The sequence below is a fragment of the Rhinatrema bivittatum genome, chromosome 4 (genome assembly GCF_901001135.1).
Source record: "Rhinatrema bivittatum chromosome 4, aRhiBiv1.1, whole genome shotgun sequence".
Classification (NCBI taxonomy): domain Eukaryota; kingdom Metazoa; phylum Chordata; class Amphibia; order Gymnophiona; family Rhinatrematidae; genus Rhinatrema; species Rhinatrema bivittatum.
The window spans coordinates 409,631,829-409,655,255 of NC_042618.1; the positions used below are offsets into that span (position 1 = coordinate 409,631,829).

A 23,427-nucleotide genomic window follows, 5' to 3' on the forward strand; every position below is an offset into this window, starting at 1 on the left:
TCTGTGTAAACCGATGAGATGTTCCCAACGGTCGTCGGTATATAAAAGTTATTAAATAAATAAATAAAATAACCCATGCAAATCTGTTTCATGCATGATCAATGTGGATTTCCTGAAAACTCGAGTGACTGGGGCTCCCCCGGTACAGGTTTGGGAACCACTGTGACCTCCCTTCTTCGAGACCCCCCCGGCCGCCATATCGTGTACAGGATACCAAAAAAAAAAAAAAAAAAAAAAAATTTACAGGGAAGGGGCGGAGCACCGTGCTCCCTGCCCCTGCAAGGTTGCGCATGCTTGCGGAGTTCGGCTCCTTCTCTGCTGAGGCTTGCAGCACTACGGTGGGATGGCAGGCGTGTTCCCCGCTGACTCAGAACAATAAACAGCCTCCGCCCATCAGTGCAAAGGGGACGCGATCTTTTCCATTCTGGGCGAGGAGCGGGACGGACACGTGCATGCGGTGAACGGTTCAAAGTCCGCAGCGAGACGATACTGCGCAGGCGTGGTAGGAGGGACGGCCTGGGGCGCGGGTGCGTGCCCTAGGATTTCTGGTCACCTGAGCACGTTACTTTGATCATGTGAGCAATTTGCTTCGGTTTCTGGTTGTGTGTCTTCTTACTTAACTTGAGAATGGCAGGAGCGGAAAGCCTACAGAACGAGGAAAGCTTCTGAGTGGCCATTGTAGGAGTTCACTATATGTTCAAGTAAATTAGACCCGTTTAAAAGGAAGGAACAAAACTGATTATTTTGGGGAGACTCAAAGTTAATATGGAGGGTTGCACTATACTAGTCCCCATCTCTTACCCACTCCTATGTGGGTCTTCCCAACATTGGCTGCAGTCCATTTAATTTCTGGCAGTACTCTGTATCGTCTGGGCTTTTCAGTTTTCACTTTTTCCTTGCCCTGGCTGCTTCTCATTCCCCCTCTGGCTATGTACCTTCTTGCAAGTATTAATCTTCTCAGGATGCTAGAAAGCAATTATATAAACAGACTTCCAACTGTATTCCTGAACTTTCAAGGTGCTGAGAGGAGGGGAAATAATTACCTGCCAAAATCTAACCCAAAGGCAGCATTTCCCTGGCCAAATTAGCCTTTTTAAAGACACACGATAACATAGACTGATAATGATCTCATTATCTTCTAGGCTGTCTGATTGCTGCACCTTTATGAGCTGACTCTGTAACATGATCCTGCTGCTAGGGAAGCGGGACTGAGCCAAATGTGAAGGGGCACAAGATGCTCTCCCCATAGCTATGCCCTTGGGAAGGCAGTGGATCATCTTACAAATCAGCTGTGCAAGATGAAAAAAATATATAGATAGTGCCCTTTTTGTGAAGCATTTCAGAAAGGCAAAATGGAACAAATTCACCTCAGTAGAGTTTATTCATGATTCCTTGTATTTGGATAATGCCCTTCTAAGTAGAGCTCCAAAGAAAGAGAGTGAGATAATGCATGTGTGTTAAAATTAGTGAATTAAAAATTACTGTCTGGAGTGTGACTGAGGAGATAAACAGTGTAACAGCTAATTACTATAGTAAACTTTTCAACTTGTCCCTAGACATGCACCCACTACACTTGCAGAATGGACATCTAGGAAGATGATCTTAAAATGTTTCTTTTCTCTTTCAGTGCTGCGCAGAAGGGGGCAGCATGAAGCATCGTACCCTTCTCTCAGCCAGCCCTGCTCTGTGGCACAGCATTGTGTGCCCACGCTCTGAGCTGCGATTAGACTTTGTGCTCTCCTGTGGCCAGTCCTTCCGGTCAGTAGTATTTTGGATCAGTGTTGGAAAAAGTAGTAATGCTCTCAGTCACAATGTTCAGAGTGGTACTCCACCAGAGCGTGAGTTTTGTGCGTAGTCAAAACTGCATGCAAGTGATGGTCTGAGGAGCTTTTACTTCAGTGTTGCAGAGTGCCATTCTAAGCGTTATGGCTGCTACCATTTTGAAGACAAGAAGCAGTGCATATATGCTGAATTGTAATGGGTTTTATCTGTGAAAGTCAATAGTAGACATTATGAGTGATGTTGGAAAGTAAATGCCATTCCTATTTGTACCCCGGATCAGTCCAGATAAGTGGGATTTGCATCCCTACCAGCAGATGGAGGCAGAGAACTAAAATGTTTGAGGCACTACTACATAACCGAGAGTGCCACCTGCAGTCCCTCAGTATTTCTCTGTCTCCTGCAGATGGTAGAGGTGCAAACCTGCAGTTATGAAAAAAGAAAGAAAGAAGGGACAGAAGAAGAGAAGTTAGAAGATGCTCCCTGAGGTGTTAGGTTCCTTCATGGGCCATCCTTCAGGTTGAGCGGGGGAGGGAGGTTGGTAAACCCTGATCAGCTTTAGCCCACAGCAGATCCAGGGGTCCTAGTTCCTTCTTATCCGCTGAAGGCTCCTTCCCAGAGGTGTTGCCAGCAGCAGGGAAGTCTTCCTTTTTTTGCTTGAATTTCTTCCTTTGCTGTGGCTGCTGTTTCTTTATTTTAAAAAAGTGTTATTTTTCTTTCAGCAGCAACCGCTCGGGCTGTTTCAGGTTTAATCAGGGCAGGCCCAGGCTGGGGAATAGAGCAGTGTAGCTCCTCTGTTCACGGCTTCGGGCTGCTCAGAGAGTGGGTGGCTGCCTTGGGCCGTGTTCCCCTCCTCTCCCGTGCGCCGCGATCACACGGCTTCTGTTCCTCTGCAGCAGGCCCGGCCACGTGGAGACAAGATGGCGTCAACAGCGGTTTCCCAGCGCAGGAAAGCTTGTCAGGCCGGTGGCCTGGCTTGAGGATAGGTGGCCAAAAAAAAAAAAAGGAGCCTTTCTTCCCATCCTTGATTTGTAAAAGGGTGAAATCTGATACTGCCAATTTCCCGTTTTTTCTGTATGGAAACATTGCAGACAGTGATAATAGCAGTTCATCGAGTGGAGTCTTTTGGGCCTTGCTGGACTTGATGGAAACCTATCTGCACATACCCATTCGGGAAGAACATCAAAGTTTCTTTGTGTTATGGTTCTGGGGTAACTTTTCCAGTTTCGGGCCCACCCGTTCAGTTTGGCGACTGCACCTCGCACATTCACAAAGGTGGTGGTGGCGGCAGCAGCTCTCCGAAAGGAGGGTATCCTAGTTCATACTTATCTGGACGACTGGCTTATCCAAGGGAAATCAGAGAAGGTATGCCGGCAGTGTGTGTGCATGGTGATGGATATGTTACAGTTCGTGAGCTGGGTGGTGAATTTGGCGAAGTCACCTGAGCCATACCCAGATGCTGGAATATTTGGAGGCAAAGTTCAGTACTCAGCTCGGCAGAATGTTTTTCACTCGGAGAAGATTTGGAAGTTACAATCCCAGGTGGTGCGGATTTTGCGGGTGGCAGTGCCCAGTGCTTGGGGTTATCTTCAGGTCCTGGGTTCAATGGCATCTAAGTTGAATTTGGTGCCATGGGCTTTTGCCCACATGTGCCCTCTATCAGGGGGTGTTGCGGTCACACCGGAATCTGTTGTCGGAGGAGTTTCATCTGCCTTTACCGCTGCAGGGTACTTCCAGGGCCAGTCTCTCCTGGTCGCTGAGTTGGCCCAATTTGGAGAAAGGGATGGACCTGGAAGTTCTGGACTGGGTTATAGGGATCACAGATGCCAGCCTCAAGGGTTGGGGGGGGGGGGGTGATCTGTCGAGAATGGATGGCACAAGGACTGTGGTTAACAGTGGAAGCATCCTGGTCTATCAATCGCTTGGAAATGAGAGCAGTGTGCAGGGCATTGGTGGAATTCCTTCCACAAGTCAGAGGTCAAATGGTCAGAGTGCGACAACGGTGGCTTATATCAATCAGCAAGGGGGAACGAAGAGTTGTGCGGTTGCCCAAGAAGCCCAGGACCTTTTTGCCTGGGTGAAGCGACATTTGCAGGAAATAGCTGCTTCACATGTTTTGGGAGTGAATAATGTGCAAGCGGACTATCTCAGCAGGTAGCAGTTGGACCTGGGAGAATGGGAGCTGTCAAAGGAGGCCTTTGGCCTTATCCACTCTCGTTGGGGCAGTCCCTGTCTGGATCTGATGGCGACAAGGAGCAATGCCAAGGCAGCAAGTTTCTTCAGCTGCAGATGAGATAGGTCGCAGTCAAAGGCATAGACGCCCGGGTTCTTACATGGGCGACAAGGATCCTGCTGACATGTTCCCTCCGTGATCGTTAATAGGCTGAGTGTTTAGGCGCATCGAGAGGCATCTGGGCCAGGTAGTACTGGTGGTGCTGGAGAGGCTGCGTCGTCTGTGGTTCGCAGATCTGGTTCAGTGCACAGTCGTTGGGTCCCTGAAATTGGCTCATTTCCAGGGGCTGTTAAGGCAAGATCCTATTTTCTCGGATCGGGAGGATCACTATTGTCTCACGACTTGACTTTTGAGAGCAGGTGCTTGCAACAAAATGGATACTCCTGAGCCCGCAATTTTCAATGGTTTAGTTTACAATTCCTTGCGGGTTCAGGTGGCAGCCTTGGGGTGTCTCAGAGGTATTCTCCAGGGAAAAGGTCATTGGCCTCACATCCGGATATTGTGAGGATTTTGAAGGGGGTCGACTATCTGTGGCTGCCGATGAATAGATTGGGTCCAGCGTGGAGTTTAACCTTGGTCTTGCAGGTGGTTTGTGCGCCTTCGTTTTGAGGCGGTGAGGAAGGCGTCGTTAAAGGAATTCATGCTGAAGGTGGTATTTTTTTGTGGTGATTTGTTCATTCAGAAGGATCTCGGAGCTGCAGGCTTTGTTCTGTAGCCGAACCATTTCTGAAGATTTTGGATAAGGGGGCTTCTTTACACATGGTACCCTCATTCCTACCTTAAGGTGGAATCTTCATTTCACCTGAATCAGACTGTGGAGCTCCTGCTTCCCCGAATTAGTCTGAGTTGCCAGAGGCAAAGGTCACAAATGGTTTTCGGCAGTCAAATCATTTGTTCGTATTGTATGGAGGTGCCAGAAATGGATGCAAGGCCTCCAAGGGCACGATAGTGCATTGGCTGAAGGAAGCTATTGTTTCAGCCTACCTTTTGTAAGGGGAGAAGAATTCCAGAGGGGTTGCGTGCGCACGCTCCTAGAGTGCAGGCAGGGTCGTGGGCCGAGTTAGTGTCACCACAGGAGATTTGTAGAGCGGTGACGTGGTCTTCTCTTCACACTTTATCTTGCTATTACCGTTTAGGTGATCAGGCTCTGGGAAAGTCGACCTTTGGCGAAAGTGTGTTTAGAGGGGATCTTTCGCGGGCCCGCCCAGTGTTGTGCTTTGGTACATCCCACTTGTCTGGACTGATCTGGGATATGAACAGGAAAGGAAAATTGGTTCTTATCTGCTAATTTTTATTCCTGAAGTACCACAGATCAGTCCAGAGACCCAGCCCCTTAATATTCTCAAGACCATAGAAACTTAGAAATGACAGCAGAAAAGGACCAAATGATCCACCCAGTCTGTCCAGCAAGCTTTTGCCAGTATCTGCTGAACTGTGCAGGTTTACCCTCATGCTTATCGTTTTCCCAGACTGTAAAAGTCAGGGCCCTCGGATGCTTTCCGAATCCAATTTTCCCTAACCCCTGCCATGGAAGCAGAGAGCAATGATGGAGCCGCATCAAAAGTATCAGGCTTAATGATAAAGGGTAGTAAAAGCCACATCAGCAAGATACCCCCCATGTTTATTTTTCCCCAGACCGTAAAAGTTGGAGCCCTCATTGGTTGCTGTCTAAATCCAATTCCCCTTTTCCCACTGCTGTTGAAGCAGAGAGCAATGATAGAGTTACATCAACAGTATCAAGGCTTATGTGTTAAGGATAGCAACTGCCACACCAGCAAGTTACCCCCAGTTACCCCCATGCACTCTTTTCTTTAATTCCATCCTCTAGCCTTTAGGGATCCACAGTGTTTATCCCATGCCCCTTTGAATTCCTTCACTGTTTTCATCCTCACCTCCTCCAGAAGGGCATTCCAGGCATTCACCACCCTCTCCGTGAAGAAATATTTCCTGACATTGGTTCTAAGTCATCCTCCCTGGAGTCTCAGTTCATGACCCTAGTTCTATTGATTTCTTTCCAGTGGAAAAGGTTTGACTATTGTGCATCAGTAAAACCTTTCAGATATCTGAAGGCCTGAATCATATCTCCCCTGCATTTTTTTCTTCCAGGATATACATATTCAGATCCTTCAGCCTCTCCTCATAGGTCTTCCAGTGCTGGCCCTCACCAATCTGATCGCTCATCTTTGGACCACCTCTGTCTTGTCTTTATCCTTTTTGAGATATGGGCACCAGTACTGAACGCAGTACTCCTGGTGATGCCTCACCAAGGACCTGTACAAGGGCATTATCGCCTCTTTTTTTCTTGCTGGTTATTCCTCTCTCTATACAGCCCAGCATTCTTCTGGCTTTAGCTATCACCTTGCCACATTGCTTCGTCGCCTTCAGATCATCAGACACTGTCACACCAAGGTCACTCTCCCAGTCCGTGTGCATTAGTCTTTCACCGCCCATCACATAAAGCTCTTTTGGATTGCTGCACCCCAGATGCATGACTCTGCACTTCTTGGTATTGAATCCCAGCTGCCAAATCTTTGACCACTCTTCAAGCTTTCTTAAATCACTTCTCATTCTCTCTACTCCTTCAGATGTGTCCACTCTGTTGCAGATCTTAGTATCATCCGCAAATAGACAAAACTTTGCCTTCTATCTCTTCCGCCAGGTCGCTCACAAAGATGTTGAACAGAATCGGTCCCAAAACTGATCCCTGTGGCACTCCACTTAACTCCATTCTTTCTTCAGAGTAGGTTCCATTTACCATTACACGCTGTCTCCTGTCAGTCAACCAGTTTGTAATCCATGCTACTACCTTGGCACCCTCTCCCAAGCTTCTCATTTTGTTCACGAGTCTCCTATGCAGGACCATATCAAAAGCTTTACTAAAATCCAAGTAAATCACCTCCAGTGTACTTCCCTGATCCAACTCTCGTCACCCAATCAAAAAAATCAATCAGATTTGTCTGACAGGACCTTCTCCTGGTGAATCCATGCTGCCTCAGGTTGAGCAATCCACCAGATTGTAGATTGTTCACTATCCTTTCCTTCAGCAGAATCTCCATTAATTTTTCCCACCACCGTTACAGCAAGTCCGTGTTCTGGTAGGCTTACTGGGAAGAACTGTCAGAATGTATGTAGACAGAACCTTAAAGAGGTTTGCCAGGTTGTGGTTAGCTCCTTGGGTTAATTTGTGCTTTTTCTGTTTGGGGGCTCCAACCTTTGGGTTTGGCATTCGCCCTCATTTAGGGGGTTGTTGAGGAGTTATTACTCCATAGTTGGCTTGGGTGTAAGTCAGTACTGAGGGACTGCAGGTGGCACTCTCAATAACGTAGCAGTGCCCCAAAGCTTTTAGTTTTCTGCCTCCATCTGCTGGTAGGGATGGCAGTGGAGTGCCTCAGGGATCTGTACTTGGACCAGTGCTTTTTAATATATATTTATAAATGATCTGGAAAGGGGTACGACGAGTGAGGAGATCAAATTTGCAGATGACACAAAATTATGCAGAGTAGTTAAATCTCAAGCGAATTGTGATAAATTGCAGGAGGACCTTGCGAGACTGGCTGATTGCACTTCCAAATGGCAGATGAAATTTTTAACGTGGACAAGTGCAAAGTGATGCATGAAGGGAAAAATAACCCTTGCTGTACTTACACAATGTTAGGTTCTATCTTAGGAATTACCAACTAGGAAAGAGATCTAGGCGTCATAGTGGATAATACACTGAAATCATCAGCTCTGTGTGCTGTGATGATCAAAAAAGCAAACAATGTTAGGAATTAAGAAGGGAATGGCGAATAAAATGATGGATATCCTAATGCCTCTGTATCACTCCATGGTGAGACCGCATCTTGAATACTGTGTGCAATTCTAGTTGCCACATTTCGAAAAAGATAGAGTTGCACTGGAGAAAGTGCAAAAAAGGGCGACCAAAATGATAAGGAGCATGGAACGGCAGTTAGGGCTGATCAATTTGGAGAAGAGATGACTGAGGGGGGATATGATAAAAGTCTACAAAATTAAGAAAGGACTTGAAAAAGTTAATGTAAATCAGTTATTTATTCTCTCAGTTAATAGAAGGACTAGGGGGCATTCCATGAAGTTAGCAAATAGCTCATTTAAAACAAATCAAAGGAAATTCTTTTTCACTCAGCGCATAGTTAAGCTCTGGAATTCATTGCCAGAGGATGTGGTTACAGCAGTTAGTGTAAGTGGGTTTAAAAAAGGTTTGGATAATTTCCTGGAGGAAAAATCCATAAACAGCTATTAATTAAGAAGCAATAGTAGCTTGAGATTTATTTAATGTTTGGGTACTTGCCAGGTAGTTGTGACTTGGATTGGCCACTGTTGGAAATCAGATACTGGGCTTGATGGACGTCTGACCCAGTATGGCATATCTTATGTTCTTAAAACCCACTTGTCTGGACTGGTCTGTGGTACTTCAGGAAAGAAAATTAGCAGGTAAAAACCCCATTTTCCTTTTTTAAGCATTTTGTTTCTTGTGGGAGGAGGCTGCAGATCAATGGAGCAAAAGAGAGAGAACATGTATTTTCTTTTGCCAATACCTGTTTGAACCCAACCCTCCAGTTACCAAATTCTTGTCTTATATGGAGGAAATAATTATCATTTGTATCTATAAAAACTTCCTCTGCTTCAATTATGTTCCTGGGGCAAAAAAAGCAGAAAGTGCTAGAGTAAAATAAACTACTGTCCTTCTGCTTTCTGGACATTAACTGGGAGTTCTGAGATTGAAGTGGCAATAAAAACTTAACATTTCTTTTCCTGTTGGTTTTGTCTTTTTTCCTGGCTCAGACTGGGAAGAAGCAGCTCTTAATTTTATCACTATCTTGCTAATTTATGAAATGGTTGGGATGAGAGAGGGATTTCTCGTTATTAAAATACTTGCAGGGACTTGAGAATTGCTGGCACTTTTGTCTCGGCTAAACCTATTCCCTTTGTGTGCCAGAGGTGAAATTATTTTTTGTGCTTCTGTACAGTTACTCTTTGTAATGCTGACAGATTATACAATTATCATTGCCCTGTCTCAGTTTCTTGGAGCCTGTGTTGTTTCAGTTTTACACAGATGGTTTGGATTAATGCCACAGACCATTAAAGATTAAATCCATCCCTCTTCCATGTCATTTAGATGGTGTTTTTTTTTTTTTAATGAATTTTTGATGGATTAAAAACTTAGGTGTTATCTTCTGTTTTGACAGATGGAGTGAAAGCAGTCCTGGCCACTGGACAGGGGTCTTAGCAGGTCGCGTGTGGACCTTAACCCAAACAGATGACCGAATTTGGTATACGACCTATAAAAATGAAGAGGACCCAAGTGAGAAAGGAAGTGAAGCTAAAGCAATAATGCAAAAGATGAGCAGAAGGACCCCAGTCCTGCCAAGGCGCCCATAAAAATGGAGAATGCGTGGGAGACCCCTGAAGAAACGGAGACGAAGGAAGCAATATCAGCTCCTCTCAGACTGGAGGCAGACACAGAATGGCTTGGGGGAGAAATAGCCCAGAAGGAGGCACAGGAGATTCTGCAAGATTATTTCCAGTTAAACATCGGCCTAGCAGATCTTTACCAGTACTGGAGCGTGTCGGACCCTTGCTTTCACAGAGCGTCCCGCAATTTCCTAGGTATTGTGTTAGAGCAATAAATCTGGGATGGCATTTCATCTCCCTGCTGTCACTAGAGCTGTCACTAGAAAAGGTGGGCATGATGGCATTGCTGCTTCTTCTGCAAGGATTATCAAATCAGGGAGAGGTACAGACAGGTGAAAAGGTGACCTTGCATGGTCAGAAGGTCTTTTCTCTGCCCCAACTGGCAAACAGAATTTCTTTAAATCTGAAATTCCTGAGCTACAGATGATGTTTTTAATTTCAGGTGTGCGAATTCTGCGGCAGGATCCAACAGAATGTCTTTTTTCCTTCATTTGTACTTCTAACAACCATATCTCCCGCATCACTGGCATGATTGAGAGACTCTGCCAAGCCTTCGGCCAAAAGCTGTGCCAGCTGGACTCTGTGGAATATTACACCTTCCCGTCTCTGCAGGCCTTGGCAGGTGAGTGCTTCTGCTTTTTGCCTCTCCCTTTTTCTTGGCCCAGTACTTTCTTCCTCCTCCGTTGGGGGGTCAAATCGGAAACTGACTCCACGGGGCCATGTCACTGTGAGCCTACATTCACATTTAACCAAGAATTCCCTGTACGTACCCGGATCAGTCTAGACAGTGGGTTATGTCCCCCTTCCAGCAGATGGAGTCAGAGCAAAAAACTGAAAGGACGGCCCCCTATAGGTTGGAGCGCCCTCTGTGTCCCTTCAGTATTTTTCTCTGATTCCAGCAGATGGCAGGGGACACCTACGGCTCCCCAGCATTTCTCACTATTTTTTACTTTGCTTACCTTGGTATGGAGCAACTTTAAAAAAAAAAAAAAAAAAGATTTAAAATTTCAAGGCACTTCTCCCAGTTCTTTGGGACTTGCAGGCAGAACCTGATAGGCACTTTTTCTTCTTGTACTGTCTGCTCTTGGGGGTAAGTGTTTTTCTTTCCTGTATTTTCTTTTTTGCAGCACTAACCAGGGTGAATGTTGGTGGCTCCAACCTCTTCCCCCCCGCAGCAGCCAGCCCTGAGAAGCCGTTTCCCTCGGGCCCTTCTGAGCAGAGAAGCGCCATTCCTCTGCCTAGCTCTTTTAGAGCCTGCTGCTGTCAACTTCGGGAGAGCAATCTGCCCTCTCCCATGCCGCGCTCGCCACGATGTTAGCCTGCGGGGAGTCGGGCCGACTCTCCCGCGAAGGCCTTTGTTCGGCCTGCCTCCCCGGCGGGGAGGGTTCGTCCACCTCGGAGGGCCGCCCGATTTCGCACACTTCTGTGCGCCCACCCTCGAGGAGGTCGGCTCCAACCCGCTCTGAAGAAGGAGCGGCGGCCATCTTGGTTTCGGAGCTGCCTGCTCCGGCGTCTCCCGATTTACCGATGACTCCGGTTCTTCACCCCCCCTCCGCCCATTTTGACGCCGACGAGCCCTGCCCCTAATAATCTAAGCGAGGGGCAGCCTACTGGGGTCCCTCCTGTTGCCCCCCCCCCCCCCCGGGGCCCTTCTCAGTGCTGTTTATTTTACTCATGCACAGTGCATATTTGGCAAGCCTCTCACAAGATCCAGCAGCTCCTCCTCTCCCTAAGATTCCTAGACTCCAAGGTATGGGAGAGGTCCCAGATATCTCTGATCCTTTGCTTCCCTCAGGGATAGGTACTGCAGGGGGTTCGCAGCCTTCAGCTCCCCCAGGGGCAGGCACCACAGGGGGCTCCCGCCCTCCGGCACCTCCTGGTTCTTCTCGGGTGCGGGGGTCTCCCAGACGCCCAATCCAGACCCTTTCCTTCCCCAACACCCGGACCCAGACTTGGATGACCCCACACCGCTGCTGGAAAGGGATGACTGCGAGTTTTACGACTATTCCAGCGGGATGAACTGGACCCACTCATTCCGCAAGTTCTGGAAGAACTGGACATTAAAGCCCCACAGGAACCTGCAGGCCCTAGTGAAACGGGGAGGAAGGGAGATCCTCTTTTGGCGGGCCTTTGGCCCCCCGCGAAGACTTTTCCTTTTCATCACAGGCTTCTCCAGTTATTGTCAAGAGAGTGGGATGTCCCGGATGGCACTCTACGTGTCGGCAGGGCAATGGATAAACTTTACCCACTTCCTGAGGACTCCTTGGATCTCCTCAAGGTGCCCAGCGTTGATTCTTCGGTGTCTGCAGTCACAAAACGGACAACTATTCCGGTCACCTGGGGCACTGAGCTAAAGGACACCCAAGATCGTAAGCTTGAACTGTATCTGAAGAGGATCTTCGAAGTCTCAGCTTTAGGAGTCCGTGTGGTGGTCTTCGTTGGATACAACAATTACTTAGGGCTCAAGAGCTTCCTCCAGATGAAGCACAACAAGCGGATCGCCTGGAAGCGGCTATGGCATATGGGACGGATGCTCTCTATGATCTCCTCCGAGTCCTGGCCAGAACTATGGCTTCAGCTGTCTCCACTAGTTGCCTACTTTGGCTCCACAATTGGTCAGCGGATTCTTCTTCCAAAGCTAGACTCAGCTCTTTGCCTTTTAAAGGGAAGTTGCTTTTTGGAGACTAATTGGACCAGCTCATCCAGTCCCTTAGAGAAAATAAAGTTCACAAGTTACCAGAAGACCGACCTCGGGGCTCTAGGACTTTCGGTTCCTCACGTTACCGCTTCAGGGGCCAGCGTCGTTTTCGTCAGTCCAGGCCAGCCCCGTAGAGGAATACCTCATCCCATTCACAGTCCTGGTCTCGTTCCTTTCGGGGCCGCAGGCAGTCCAGGGACAGCCCTTCCCAAGGGACTGCTAAGTCCACGCAATGAAATCTTGCTGGCCCACACCTCCAACCCCTGGATCGGCAGACGCCTGTCCCTCTTCTACGAGGAGTGGGTCAACATCACCTCAGACCAATGGGTCCTGGATATCATAAAGCACGGTTACGCTTTAGAATTTGCTCGACATCTAAGAGACCGTTTCATCTTTTCCCCATGTGGTCTGCTGAAAAAGCAGGATATAGTGCGGCACACGTTGACCCGACTCCTGGACTCGGGGGCCATCATCCCAGTACCCTTGTCGGAACTAGGGTCAGGCCACTATTCCATTTATTTTGTGGTCCCGGAGAAGGAAGGAGACTTCCGGCCTATCCTCGACCTCAAGATGGTCAACAAGGCCCTCAAGATTCCACACTTCAGGATGGAAACCTAATGCTCCGTCATCGCGGCGGTTCACGAAGGAGAGTTTTTAGCTTCCCTAGACTTAAAGGAAGCTTATCTACATATTCCCATTCACCAGTCTCATCAGTGCTTCCTTCGCTTCAAGATACTGGGACAACGTTTTCAGTTCCAGGCTCTTCCGTTCGGGCTAGCGACAGCTCCACGGACCTTCACCAAGGTAATGGTGGTGGTAGCAGAAGAAATCCTAGTTCATCCTTATCTGGACGACTGGCTCATTCAGGCAAAGTCCCAGAGCCTGTGTCAGCTGGCAGTACAGCGGATTCTACATCTCCTACACTCCCTCGGTTGGGTCATCAACCTCCGCAAGAGTCATCTCTTTCCTTCACAAACAATAGATTTCCTGGGGGCACACTTCAACACCACACAGGGGAAGGTCTTCCTCCATCGGGATCGAGCACTTTCTCTCCTTTCTCAACTGTGACTTTTCCGGACTCTCTCCCCGCCCACTGCCTGGACTACCTCCAACTGCTGGGCTCCATGGTGTCCACCACAGACTTGGTGCCGTGGGCCTCTGCCCATATGCGGCCGCTCCAGCAGGCATTACTCTCGAGCTGGAAACCTGTGTCGCGGGAGTTTCATGCCCCTCTCCCACTGGCGAATTAAACCAGACACAGCCTGCTCTGGTGGCTCAACCTGGATCACCTGCTGAAGGGAGTGGATGTGAAGATCCCTCAGTGGACAATAGTCACCATGGACGCCAGTCTCTCCGGCTGGGGAGCAGTCTACGGCTCACAGTCGACAAAGGGACAATGGTCTCCCATCCAGGCGATCTGGCCTATCAATCGTCTGGAGACCAGTGCGGCCCATCTCGCACTCATTCATTTTCTTCCCTTGCTCCAGGGGCGTGCAGTGTGAATTCTCTCCGACAATGCGACAACGGTGGCATACATCAATCGACAAGGTGGCATGAGAAGTTGCCACGTCTCCCAAGAGGCCGACAAGTTGATGCTATGGGAGGAAGCTCACCTTTCCCGGCTAGTGGCTTCTCACATCACAGGAGTAGACAATGTTCAAGCAGATTTCCTCAGTCGTCAGTGCTTAGAATCCGGGAGAGTGGGAACTCTCCAACGAAGCGATGCGACTCCTGGTGCTCAGATGGGGAACGCCCCACCTCGATCTGATGGCCACTCAAAGGAATGCGAAGGCAGCGCGCTTCTTCAGTCGCAGGAGAGAGCATGGCATAGATGTCCTAGTCCTTCCCTGGCCTCGGAATCTTTTGCTGTATGTATTTCCACCGTGGCCTCTGGTGGGGAAGGTTCTTCGACGGATAGAACTTCTTCACGGTCCAGTAACCCTGGTCGCTCCGGAGTGGGCCCGCAGGCCGTGGTTTGCAGATCTGATCAACCTTGCAGTGGACGGTCCTCTCCGGCTGGGACATCTTCCAAACCTCTTCCGTCAAGGTCCAGTATTTTTTGACCGGGTAGATCGCTTTTGTCTTGCGGCATGGCTTTTGAACGGCGCCGGTTGAGGCGCCAGGGATATCCGGACGTGGTTATTTCCACCCTCCTTCAGGCTCGAAAACCATATACTTCTATTGCTTATGAGAGGGTTTGGAAGGTGTTTAAAACATGGTATTTCTCCCTCCGGGTCTTCCCACACCATACCTCCATCTCCAACATTCTCGCTTTCCTCCAACAAGGGTTGGAGAAGGGGCTGGCGTACAATTCCTTGAAGGTCCAGGTAGCGGCTCTTGGAGCCCTCGTGCCTCACTCTCATGGCATTCGCCTCTCTGCACATCCTGACATTATTCGACTTTTGCAAGGAGTGAAACATGTGCGGCCTCCGCTACGTTCGTCCTGTCCGTCTTGGAATCTCAATTTGGTTCTTCGGATTATGGGGGCCCACCGATTGAGTCTCTTCGCAGCGCCACCATCAAGGATATCACTCTTAAGACTGTGTTCTTAGTGGCCATCTGCTCTGTTCACCGTATTTCGGATTTACAAACCTTGTCCTGTAGGGAACCTTCTCTCCATTTCTCAACTTCAGGGGTTTCTTTGCGCGCGGTTCCAGCTTTTTTTTACCCAAGGTGGTGTCAGCCTTTCATATGAATTAGACAGTAGAGCTCCCATCCTTCCCAGCGGATTCTCCTCCTGAGCTCAAACGTCTTGACGTCAAGAGGGTTGTTATGCACTATTTAGAGGTGACGAATCCTTTTCGACTAACGCACCATCTCTTCGTTCTTTGGAGCGGACCCAGGAAGGGTTGCCAAGCTTCTAAAACCACCATTGCCAGGTGGTTGAAAGATGCAATTGCCTCAGCCTACATCGGGGCGGGGTGCCCACCTCCGGACGGTATTAAGGCTCATTCCCTTCACTCGCAAGTTGCCTCTTGGATGGAGAGTTCTTCTGTTTCTGCGCAGGAAATCTGCAGAGCAGCCACCTGGAAGTCTTTGCACACCTTTGCACGTCACTATCGCCTACATGTTCCCTCGGCACAGTTTGGATCATTTGGGGCGTGAGTTCTTCGTGCTGGGCTATCCAGGGCCCACCCTACTTAGGGAAGCTTTGGTACATCCCACTGTCTGGACTGATCCGGGTACGTACAGGGAAAAGAAAATTATTCCTTACCTGCTAATTTGTGTTCCTGTAGTACCACAGATCAGTCCAGACGCCCTCCCTTTCTCTTGGAATGCGCCCAGCTCTACTACTTTTCTCTTAGCCTGACTGTCAGTTCCTTTTGCAAGTTCTCTGCGTTACCAGTTACGGGTTCAAGTTCAGATGTTCTGTTTTCTGGTTATTAGTAAGTTGCCCCATACCGTGGGCTTTTTGGCTCTGATATTCTATATACTGAAGGGACACAGAGGGTGCTCCAACCTACAGGGGGCCGTCCTTTCAGTTTTTTGTTCTGACTCCATCTGCTGGAAGGGGGACATAACCCACTGTCTGGACTGATCCGTGGTACTACAAGAACGAAAATTAGCAAGTAAGGAATAATTTTCTTTTATTGCCCCTATCTTATATCCCTCTGCCACCTCGCAGTATAGTTTCTGCAGCGACTGTCCTTGGCTGAGGACCATGCACCAGAGCTGCTCCTGGAACTCTGTAATCGTGGGCTCCCATGTTTGTGCAATAGTGACTCCTAGTGGACAATGACTAGGGCTCCCTTCCATCCAGGTACACTGAGGCCTCCTCTGCAGCATCCCAGTACTGACCAACCTGTAAGCAGAATACCCGACCCAGGTTCTCCAGGCAGATACTTTCCTTATTACAGGCAGGGAAAAACCTGAAGGGGGAAAATTCTTCTATCTTCCACTAATTTACATTTTCTCTGTGATGCTCAAGGCACAAGCAGTATCCTGTTTCAGCTGCAGGTCATTAGACCCCTCTTGTGCTGTGCTTTCCCACCTGTTTCTAACACTTGGAAGGGGTGGTGCGGTGAGAGACACTTTCTGTTTTCTGCATATGCTTTGCAGGGGATGATGTTGAGGTCAGGTTGCGAGACCTGGGCTTTGGATACAGAGCAAGATTTGTGAGTCAGAGTGCGCAAACAATCTTGAAGGAGCACGGCACGGACTGGCTGCAAACTCTTCGCTCTATCCCTTACGAAGAGGCGAAAAGAGCACTTTGTGCATTGCCAGGCGTTGGAGTCAAAGTAAGACTGGCCTCTGTTCTTCACCTGCAGCATTCAGCTTGCAGGATCTATTCATGCTCTGCTAAAGCAGTGATGTGGTTTCTCTTTATCTGCCTTTAAGTTCTGTACCAGCTATCCCTAACATAACTGGTGTCCTTGGGCCTACACCATGAAAGGCGCACTGTTTGTGATGGGTTTGTCTTGTATATATCTGGGAAGAGGGTATATGGTTACATTGCTGTCTTGATTCTAGACATGTGATGCAGCCTTTCTCATTCCCCAGGGAGAGTGGGAGATGGGAAAAGTCTGTTTTTTAAGCATTTGAACTGTTCCTTTTGTTATATTGTATTTTTATTTTTTATGCTTTAAACAGCTTTGGGATTCTTTTTTTGGGGAAGAAAGGCATTGTATAAGTTCAAATGTAATGTATCTGTACATTATTCATAAATTGGGGTCATGAGGAAGGCATTAGCTAGTCAGATGCCGTCATCAATTTGTATGATTCTTCCTGTCTGCTGTAATGGGGTTTCACCTGCAAGTGAGCGACCTTACAGCTCTGTTTTGAGGATTAGAAGGAATTAATTTCCTGAATGTGAAAGGCATCATTATGTGTCCGCTTTTAGGTAGCGGACTGTGTATGCCTGTTGGCGTTGGATAAACCTGGGGCTGTGCCAGTGGACACACATGTGTGGCAGATTGCAAAGAGAGATTACCTTCCCCACCTGGACTCAGGAAATAAGAGTCTAACAGAGCGGATGTACAGGGAAATCGGTAAGGTCATCTGCAGAATCAAGTGTACAGGGGGAGGGGGGGTGGTCAGAATGTCATAGATGCATTAGAATGGGAGAGAAGTGAGAAGGAGAATCTGGACAATGTGAGTATTCCACAATAATTGGCTTGCTTTTTTTTTTTTTAATGAGAGAGATTTCTGCAGAGGGATGGATTAGAGGAGTTAAGAACATTAGAATATAAGAAATTGCCATACTGGGTCAGACCAAGAGTCCATCAAGCCCAGCATCCTATTTCCAACAGTGGCCAATCCAAGATGCAAGTACTCAAACACTAAGAAGATCCCATGTCTCTGATGCCAGCAATAGCAGTGGCTATTCCCTAAGTCAGCTTGATTAATAGCAGGTAATAGACTTCTCCTCCAAGAACGTATCCAAACCTTTTTTAAACCCAGCTATACTAACTGCACTAACCACATCCTCTGGCAACAAATTCCAGAGCTTAATTGTGCGTTGAGTGAAAAAGTATTGTCTCTGATTAGTTTTAAATGTGCTATTAGCTAACTTCATGGAGTGCCTTCTAGTCCTCCTGCAATTTATCACAATCTGCTTGTGATTTAACTACTCTAAATAATTTTATATCATTTGCAAATTTGATTACCTCACTCGTTGTATTCCTTTCCAGATCATTTTGGCAACCTTACTTACTCCCTCTCACAAACTCACAAAGCTTAAATGCACCGCAGACCATGCTCTTTCCATAGCAGGTCCTACACTTTGGAACAAAATGCCCCCTAGTCTTCGCCAGGATCAATGCCCTAAGAAATTTAAGCAGAATCTCAAGACCTGGCATTTCAAGCAAGCATTCACTTGAACTACAATTACTTAATCGCTCCTCGACTCTTTCTACCCTCTCCCCCCCCACCCTCGCCACAATTTTCCTTTCCATTAGTCTTGGCCCCCTCCTCTCTCCCCCTCACCTGCGCTCCCATCACTGCTCCCACAGTCCTCTTTTACACCCTACCTCACAGCCATGCTCACTGTAATTGTAAAGATACCTCAAAATCACATATCATCTTTGTACATATGTTTTGCCATTATGTTTTATCCATCAATTAAGCATCTCTTAGATAGCTCATCCCACTGTTCCTTGGTTACCCTCAGTTGTATTTTTTACTCATTGTTCCTTGTTCCCTGTAAAGCTTGTTGCTGCATTACTTTGTCTGTAAACCGATAAGATGTTCCAAACGATTGTCGGTATATAAAAATCTTAAATAAATAAATTAATTAAATAACTATTGAAAAGCACCGGTCCAAGTACAGATCCCCATAGCACTCCACTGTTTACCCTTTTCCACTGAGAAAATTGACCATTTAATCCTACTCTCTGTTTTCTGTCTTTTAACCAGTTTGTAATCTTTGAAAGGGCATCGCCTCCTATCCCATGACTTTTTAGTTTTCTTAGAAGCCTCTAATGAGGGACTTTGTCAAATGCCTTCTGAAAATAAAACATAAGCATTGTCAAGTTAAGTATAAAACATTGATAAGACAGGCAAAGAGAGAATTTGAAATGAAGTTGGCCATAGCGGCAAAAACTCATAATAAAAACTTTTAAAAATATATCTGAAGCAAGAAATCTGTGAGGTAGTCAGTTGGACCATTAGATGACCGAGGGGTTAAAGGAGCTCTTAGGGACGATAAGGCCATTGCAGAAAACCTAAATGAATTCTTTGCTTCCGTGTTTACTAATGAGGATGTTGGGGAGATACCAGTTCCGGAGATGGTTTTCAAGGGTGATGAGTCAGATGAACTGAACCAAATCACTGTGAACCTGGAAGATGTAGTAGGCCAGATTGACAAACTAAAAAGTAGCAAATCACCTGGTCCGGATGGTAGGCATCCTAGGGTACTGAAGGAACTAAAAAATGAAATTTCTGATCTATTAGTTAAAATTTGTAACCTATCATTAAAATCATTCATTGTACCTGAAGATTGGAGGGTGGCCAATGTAACCCCAATATTTAAAAGGGGCTCTGGGGCGATCCGGGTAACTATAGACTAGCGAGCCTGACTTCAGTGCCGGGAAAAATAGTGGAAACTATTCTAAAGATCAAAATCGTAGAGCATATAGAAAGACATGGTGTAATGGATCACAGACAGCATGGATTTACCCAAGGGAAGTCTTGCCTAAGAAATCAGCTTCATTTTTTGAAGGGGTTAATAAACATGGATAAAAGTGAACCAATAGATGTAGTGTATTTGGATTTTCAGAAGGCATTTGACAAAGTCCCTCATGAGAGGCTTCTAAGAAAACTAAAAAGTCATGGGATAGGAGGCGATGTCCTTTTGTGGATTACAAACTGCTTAAAAGACAGGAAACAGAGAGTAGGATTAAATGGTCTGTTTTCTCAGTGGAAAAGGGTAAACAGTGGAGTGCCTCAGGGATCTGTACTTGGACCGTTGCTTTTCTATTCTACTAGATAAGGGAGCCCTGACCGACGTGCCGCAAATGCGCAGTAGAGAGCAGCTCTACCGCACATGCGCGGGCGAGCACGTCGGCCAGAGTGCCCGAAAAAAAAAATGGCGCTGGGTCGCTAGGAGCAGGAGCAGCGGCGGCGACGACGAGGAGCAGGAGCGGGAGGAGGCGCGCGCACGAGGGAGGGACAGCCCCCGTTATCGGTTGTGGATGAGCTGAAAGGGGAGGGGAATGAGAGAGGGGGAGTGAGTGAGTGAGGGGAGGGGAGCGGGGGAAGGTGAGAGGGAGGGAGAATAGAGGGGAGAGGGAGGGAAGGAAATGGACCCAAAACATTTTTTTAAATGTAGCCCGTTGTTACGGGCTTAACGGCTAGTATATATATAAATGATCTGGAAAGGAATACGACGAGTGAGGTTATCAAATTTGCGGATGATACAAAATTATTCAGAGTAGTTAAATCACAAGCAGACTGTGATACATTACAGGAGGATCTTGCAAGACTGGAAGATTGGGCATCCAAATGGCAGATGAAATTTAATGTGGACAAGTGCAAGGTGTTGCATATAAGGAAAAATAACCCTTGCTGTAGTTACACGATGTTAGGTTCCATATTAGGAGCTACCACCCAGGAAAATGATCTGGGCATATAGTGGTTAATACTTTAAAATCGTCGGCTCAGTGTGCTGCAGCAGTCAAAAAAGCAAACAATGTTAGGAATTATTAGGAAGGGAATGGTTAATAAAACGGAAAATGTCATAATGCCTCTGTATCGCTCCATGGTGAGACCGCACCTTGAAAACTGTGTACAATTCTGGTCGCCGCATCTCAAAAAAGATATAGTTGTGATGGAGAAGATACATCAAGGTATCAAAATGATAAAGGGGATGGAACAGCTCCCCTATGAGGAAAGGCTAAAGAGGTTAGGACTGTTCAGCTTTGAGAAGAGATGGTTGAGGGGAGGATATGATAGAGGTCTTTAAGATCATGAGATGTCTTGAACGAGTAGATGTGAATCGGTTATTTACACTTTCGAATAATAGAAGAACTAGGGGGCATTCCATGAAGTTAGCAAGTAGCACATTTAAGACTAATTTGAAGAAAATTCTTTTTCACTCAACGCACAATTAAGCTCTGGAATTTGTTGCCAGAGGATGTGGTTAGTGCAATTAGTGTAGCTGGGTTCAAAAAAGGTTTGGATAAGTTCTTGGAGGAGAAGTCCATTAACTGCTATTAATCAAGTTGACTTAGGGAATAGCCACTGCTATTAATTGCATCAGTAGCATGGGATCTTCTTGGTGTTTGGGTAATTGCCAGGTTTTTGTGGCCTGGTTTGGCCTTTGTTGGAAACAGGATGCTGGGTTTGATGGACCCTTGGTCTGACCCAGCATGGCAATTTCTTATGTTCTTAAATCCAAAAACTCTACATCTACTGATTCACCTTTATCCACATGTTTATTAACTCCTCCAAAAAAAATGAAGCAGATTTGTGAGGCAAGCCTTCCCTTGGGTAAATCCATGTTGACTATGTTCCATTAAACCATGTCTTTCTATACTCTTTGATTTGATCTTTAGAATAGTTTCCACTGTTTTTCCCGGCACTGAAGTCAGGCTCGCTGGTCTATAGTTTCCCGGATCGCCCCTGAGAGGTCTTGCTAGACCTGCATTCAGGAAAAGTCCGAAGAAGAATTAGCCCTTACAGTCTGTGCTAAGTCTCTTGTTGAAAACTGTACACATTGTGAAACCAGTACCAGATTTTGCAAAGTTTAGCAAGATTACCAAGTAGATACTGCTGTTACTTAATCCTTCAGTTTCACAAGCATTACAGTTCATCATGCTTACCCAATTAAAAAATGCTGTCTAAGATAATAAGATGCCAGTGTTCACCTTTCAATGGGAGAGCATCAAAATTCCTGTCCCTAGATTCAGAAACAGCAGTAAAGAGATTATTTGCTAAAGGAAGCCTTTCTCTGTTCAGGTGAGTCCCCCATGTACGTTTGCAGGGATGTATTGTGATAGTAGAAGAGAGCAAGGTTCAGCTTTCGTGCAAGAGTCACATTGTATTTCTTAGATTCAGCTGGCTCAAAATGTCAGCCTCTTATTCCTGTAAGAAATGTCTTCTGCTGGATTCCATTAAGAATGGCTTACACATTTTTTAGGTCATTTTACAATTAAATAGTAAAGTTTGGTTCCAAGTTTGACCTATAGGGAGGGTCATTGTTCAAATAGCCTGCATTGCAGTAAAGCCCATGGGTGCATTTCACATGCATACTTTACTTTACCAAGGATTTTCAGAGCAAGCTTACATGAATTTGCTTTGAAAACCCTCAGGTAATCAGTGGAGTGCGCGCACGAATTACCTCACCCAAAGTAACACCTGCTCCAAGCAGTAATCTGTGCACAGTAATTTACTCTCAGCTGAGCGCACCGTTAGGCCCCCTTTGGCCGCGCGTTTTTGACGCCCTCCGACTTAATATCATAGCGATATTAAGTCTGAGGCCCCAAAAATAAAAAAAAAAATAAAAAATCTGCCCACGGGTTGGAAAACGGATGCTCAATTTCGCCGGCATCTGTTTTCCAAACCCCTTGGCTGTCAGCGGGTTCGACAACTGACGCGGTAAAATTAAGCATCGGCTGTCAAACCCGCTGACAGCTGCTGCTTCTGCCAATAATGAGGCGCTAGGGATGCGCTACTGTCCCTAGCGCCTCCTTATTAGCGCGGGCCCTCATTTGCATAGTGAATCGCACGCCCAGGAGAATGGCCTGGGCACGCATCGGGAGAGCAGGTGCTCACCTCTGAGCACCGGCTCAGAGGTGAGCATCGGACCGATAGTGTTTAAATCAAAACAATGTGCAAAAATGCTGACTCCACCCGATTCCCCCCCCCCCCCGCAGTGTACTTAAATATGCACAAAACTAGGTACATGTGTGGTTTCACGCACATGCAGGCCCCTGATTGATTTTCAGAAGCAAATTAATGTGCATTACTTCTAGAAATCTAATCGCTAGTAGGATTTTCCCTTAGAGGAACAGAGAAAGTGCTTCAGTATTAGAGGAAAGTGAAATGCCACTACTATCTCAAAGACAGCTACAGGTGCAGAGACACACTGCTTTGGATACCTGTCTAACACGCCTGTGCTTGTGCCTATGGGCCATGAGGATGGCAGGTAGAAAGTTTCTCTCAGTCTAGGCACAGAATCCTTTTCAGACTCTCTGACTCACATTGTTTGGTTTCTTTCGCTTTCCTTAGGGGATTTCTTCAAGAAGCTCTGGGGACCATATGCTGGGTGGGCTCAGTCTGTAAGTACCCAATGAAATAGTCCCTCTCTCTCTCTCCCGGCTCTGTGTTTTCTAGTTCCAGGCATCACAGTTAAAGGAGAATCTGTTTCTTCTCCTGATACCTCAAATCAATGACGTTCTTAGACTGTACATAAGCATTCTGTGATTATTCCTCTGTTCATGGTTAAAAAAAAAACCAAAAAACTTAGCGTGGGTTTTGGGTTTTTTTTAGGTCTTATTCTGCGCTGAATTAAAGAACATGCAGAAGGATTCAGAGCATCAAGTAGCAAGGCGGAGACCAGGAAAGAGGAAAACAGAGAAGACCTGAATTTGGGATGGTGTGCTGAGTGTCTGGGGCGATTGTTGTAGTCTTCCTGTTTTACTCAGTAGGGAGAATTTTACCATCCTGCTTATCAGGAGGATCATAGTGGACTCCACAGTGCCTTGCACTCTGAGAATACAATGGAAGGGATCCAGCACCAAGAAGCAAGTGACAGAAAATGTTTTATCTTCAGACTCTGCTTTATGAATTCATAGAAGCTGCTTCCTAAAATTACTCTCTCAAAATAAAAGTTACTTTAATTCTG

At 46.8% G+C, this 23,427-nt stretch overlaps 1 protein-coding gene across 1 annotated transcript; it reads left to right on the forward strand.

Annotated features, from left to right (window-relative positions):
• Positions 1-279: 279 nt before the first annotated feature.
• OGG1 (8-oxoguanine DNA glycosylase) lies at positions 280-23,427 on the forward strand. Its single transcript, XM_029601133.1, is given in 9 exon segments — positions 280-575; positions 1,628-1,758; positions 9,220-9,368; positions 9,371-9,640; positions 9,888-10,067; positions 16,203-16,381; positions 16,984-17,131; positions 22,812-22,861; positions 23,073-23,427. Coding segments are annotated over 8 exon segments (1,182 nt in total). The 5' UTR covers positions 280-575; positions 1,628-1,648; the 3' UTR covers positions 23,169-23,427.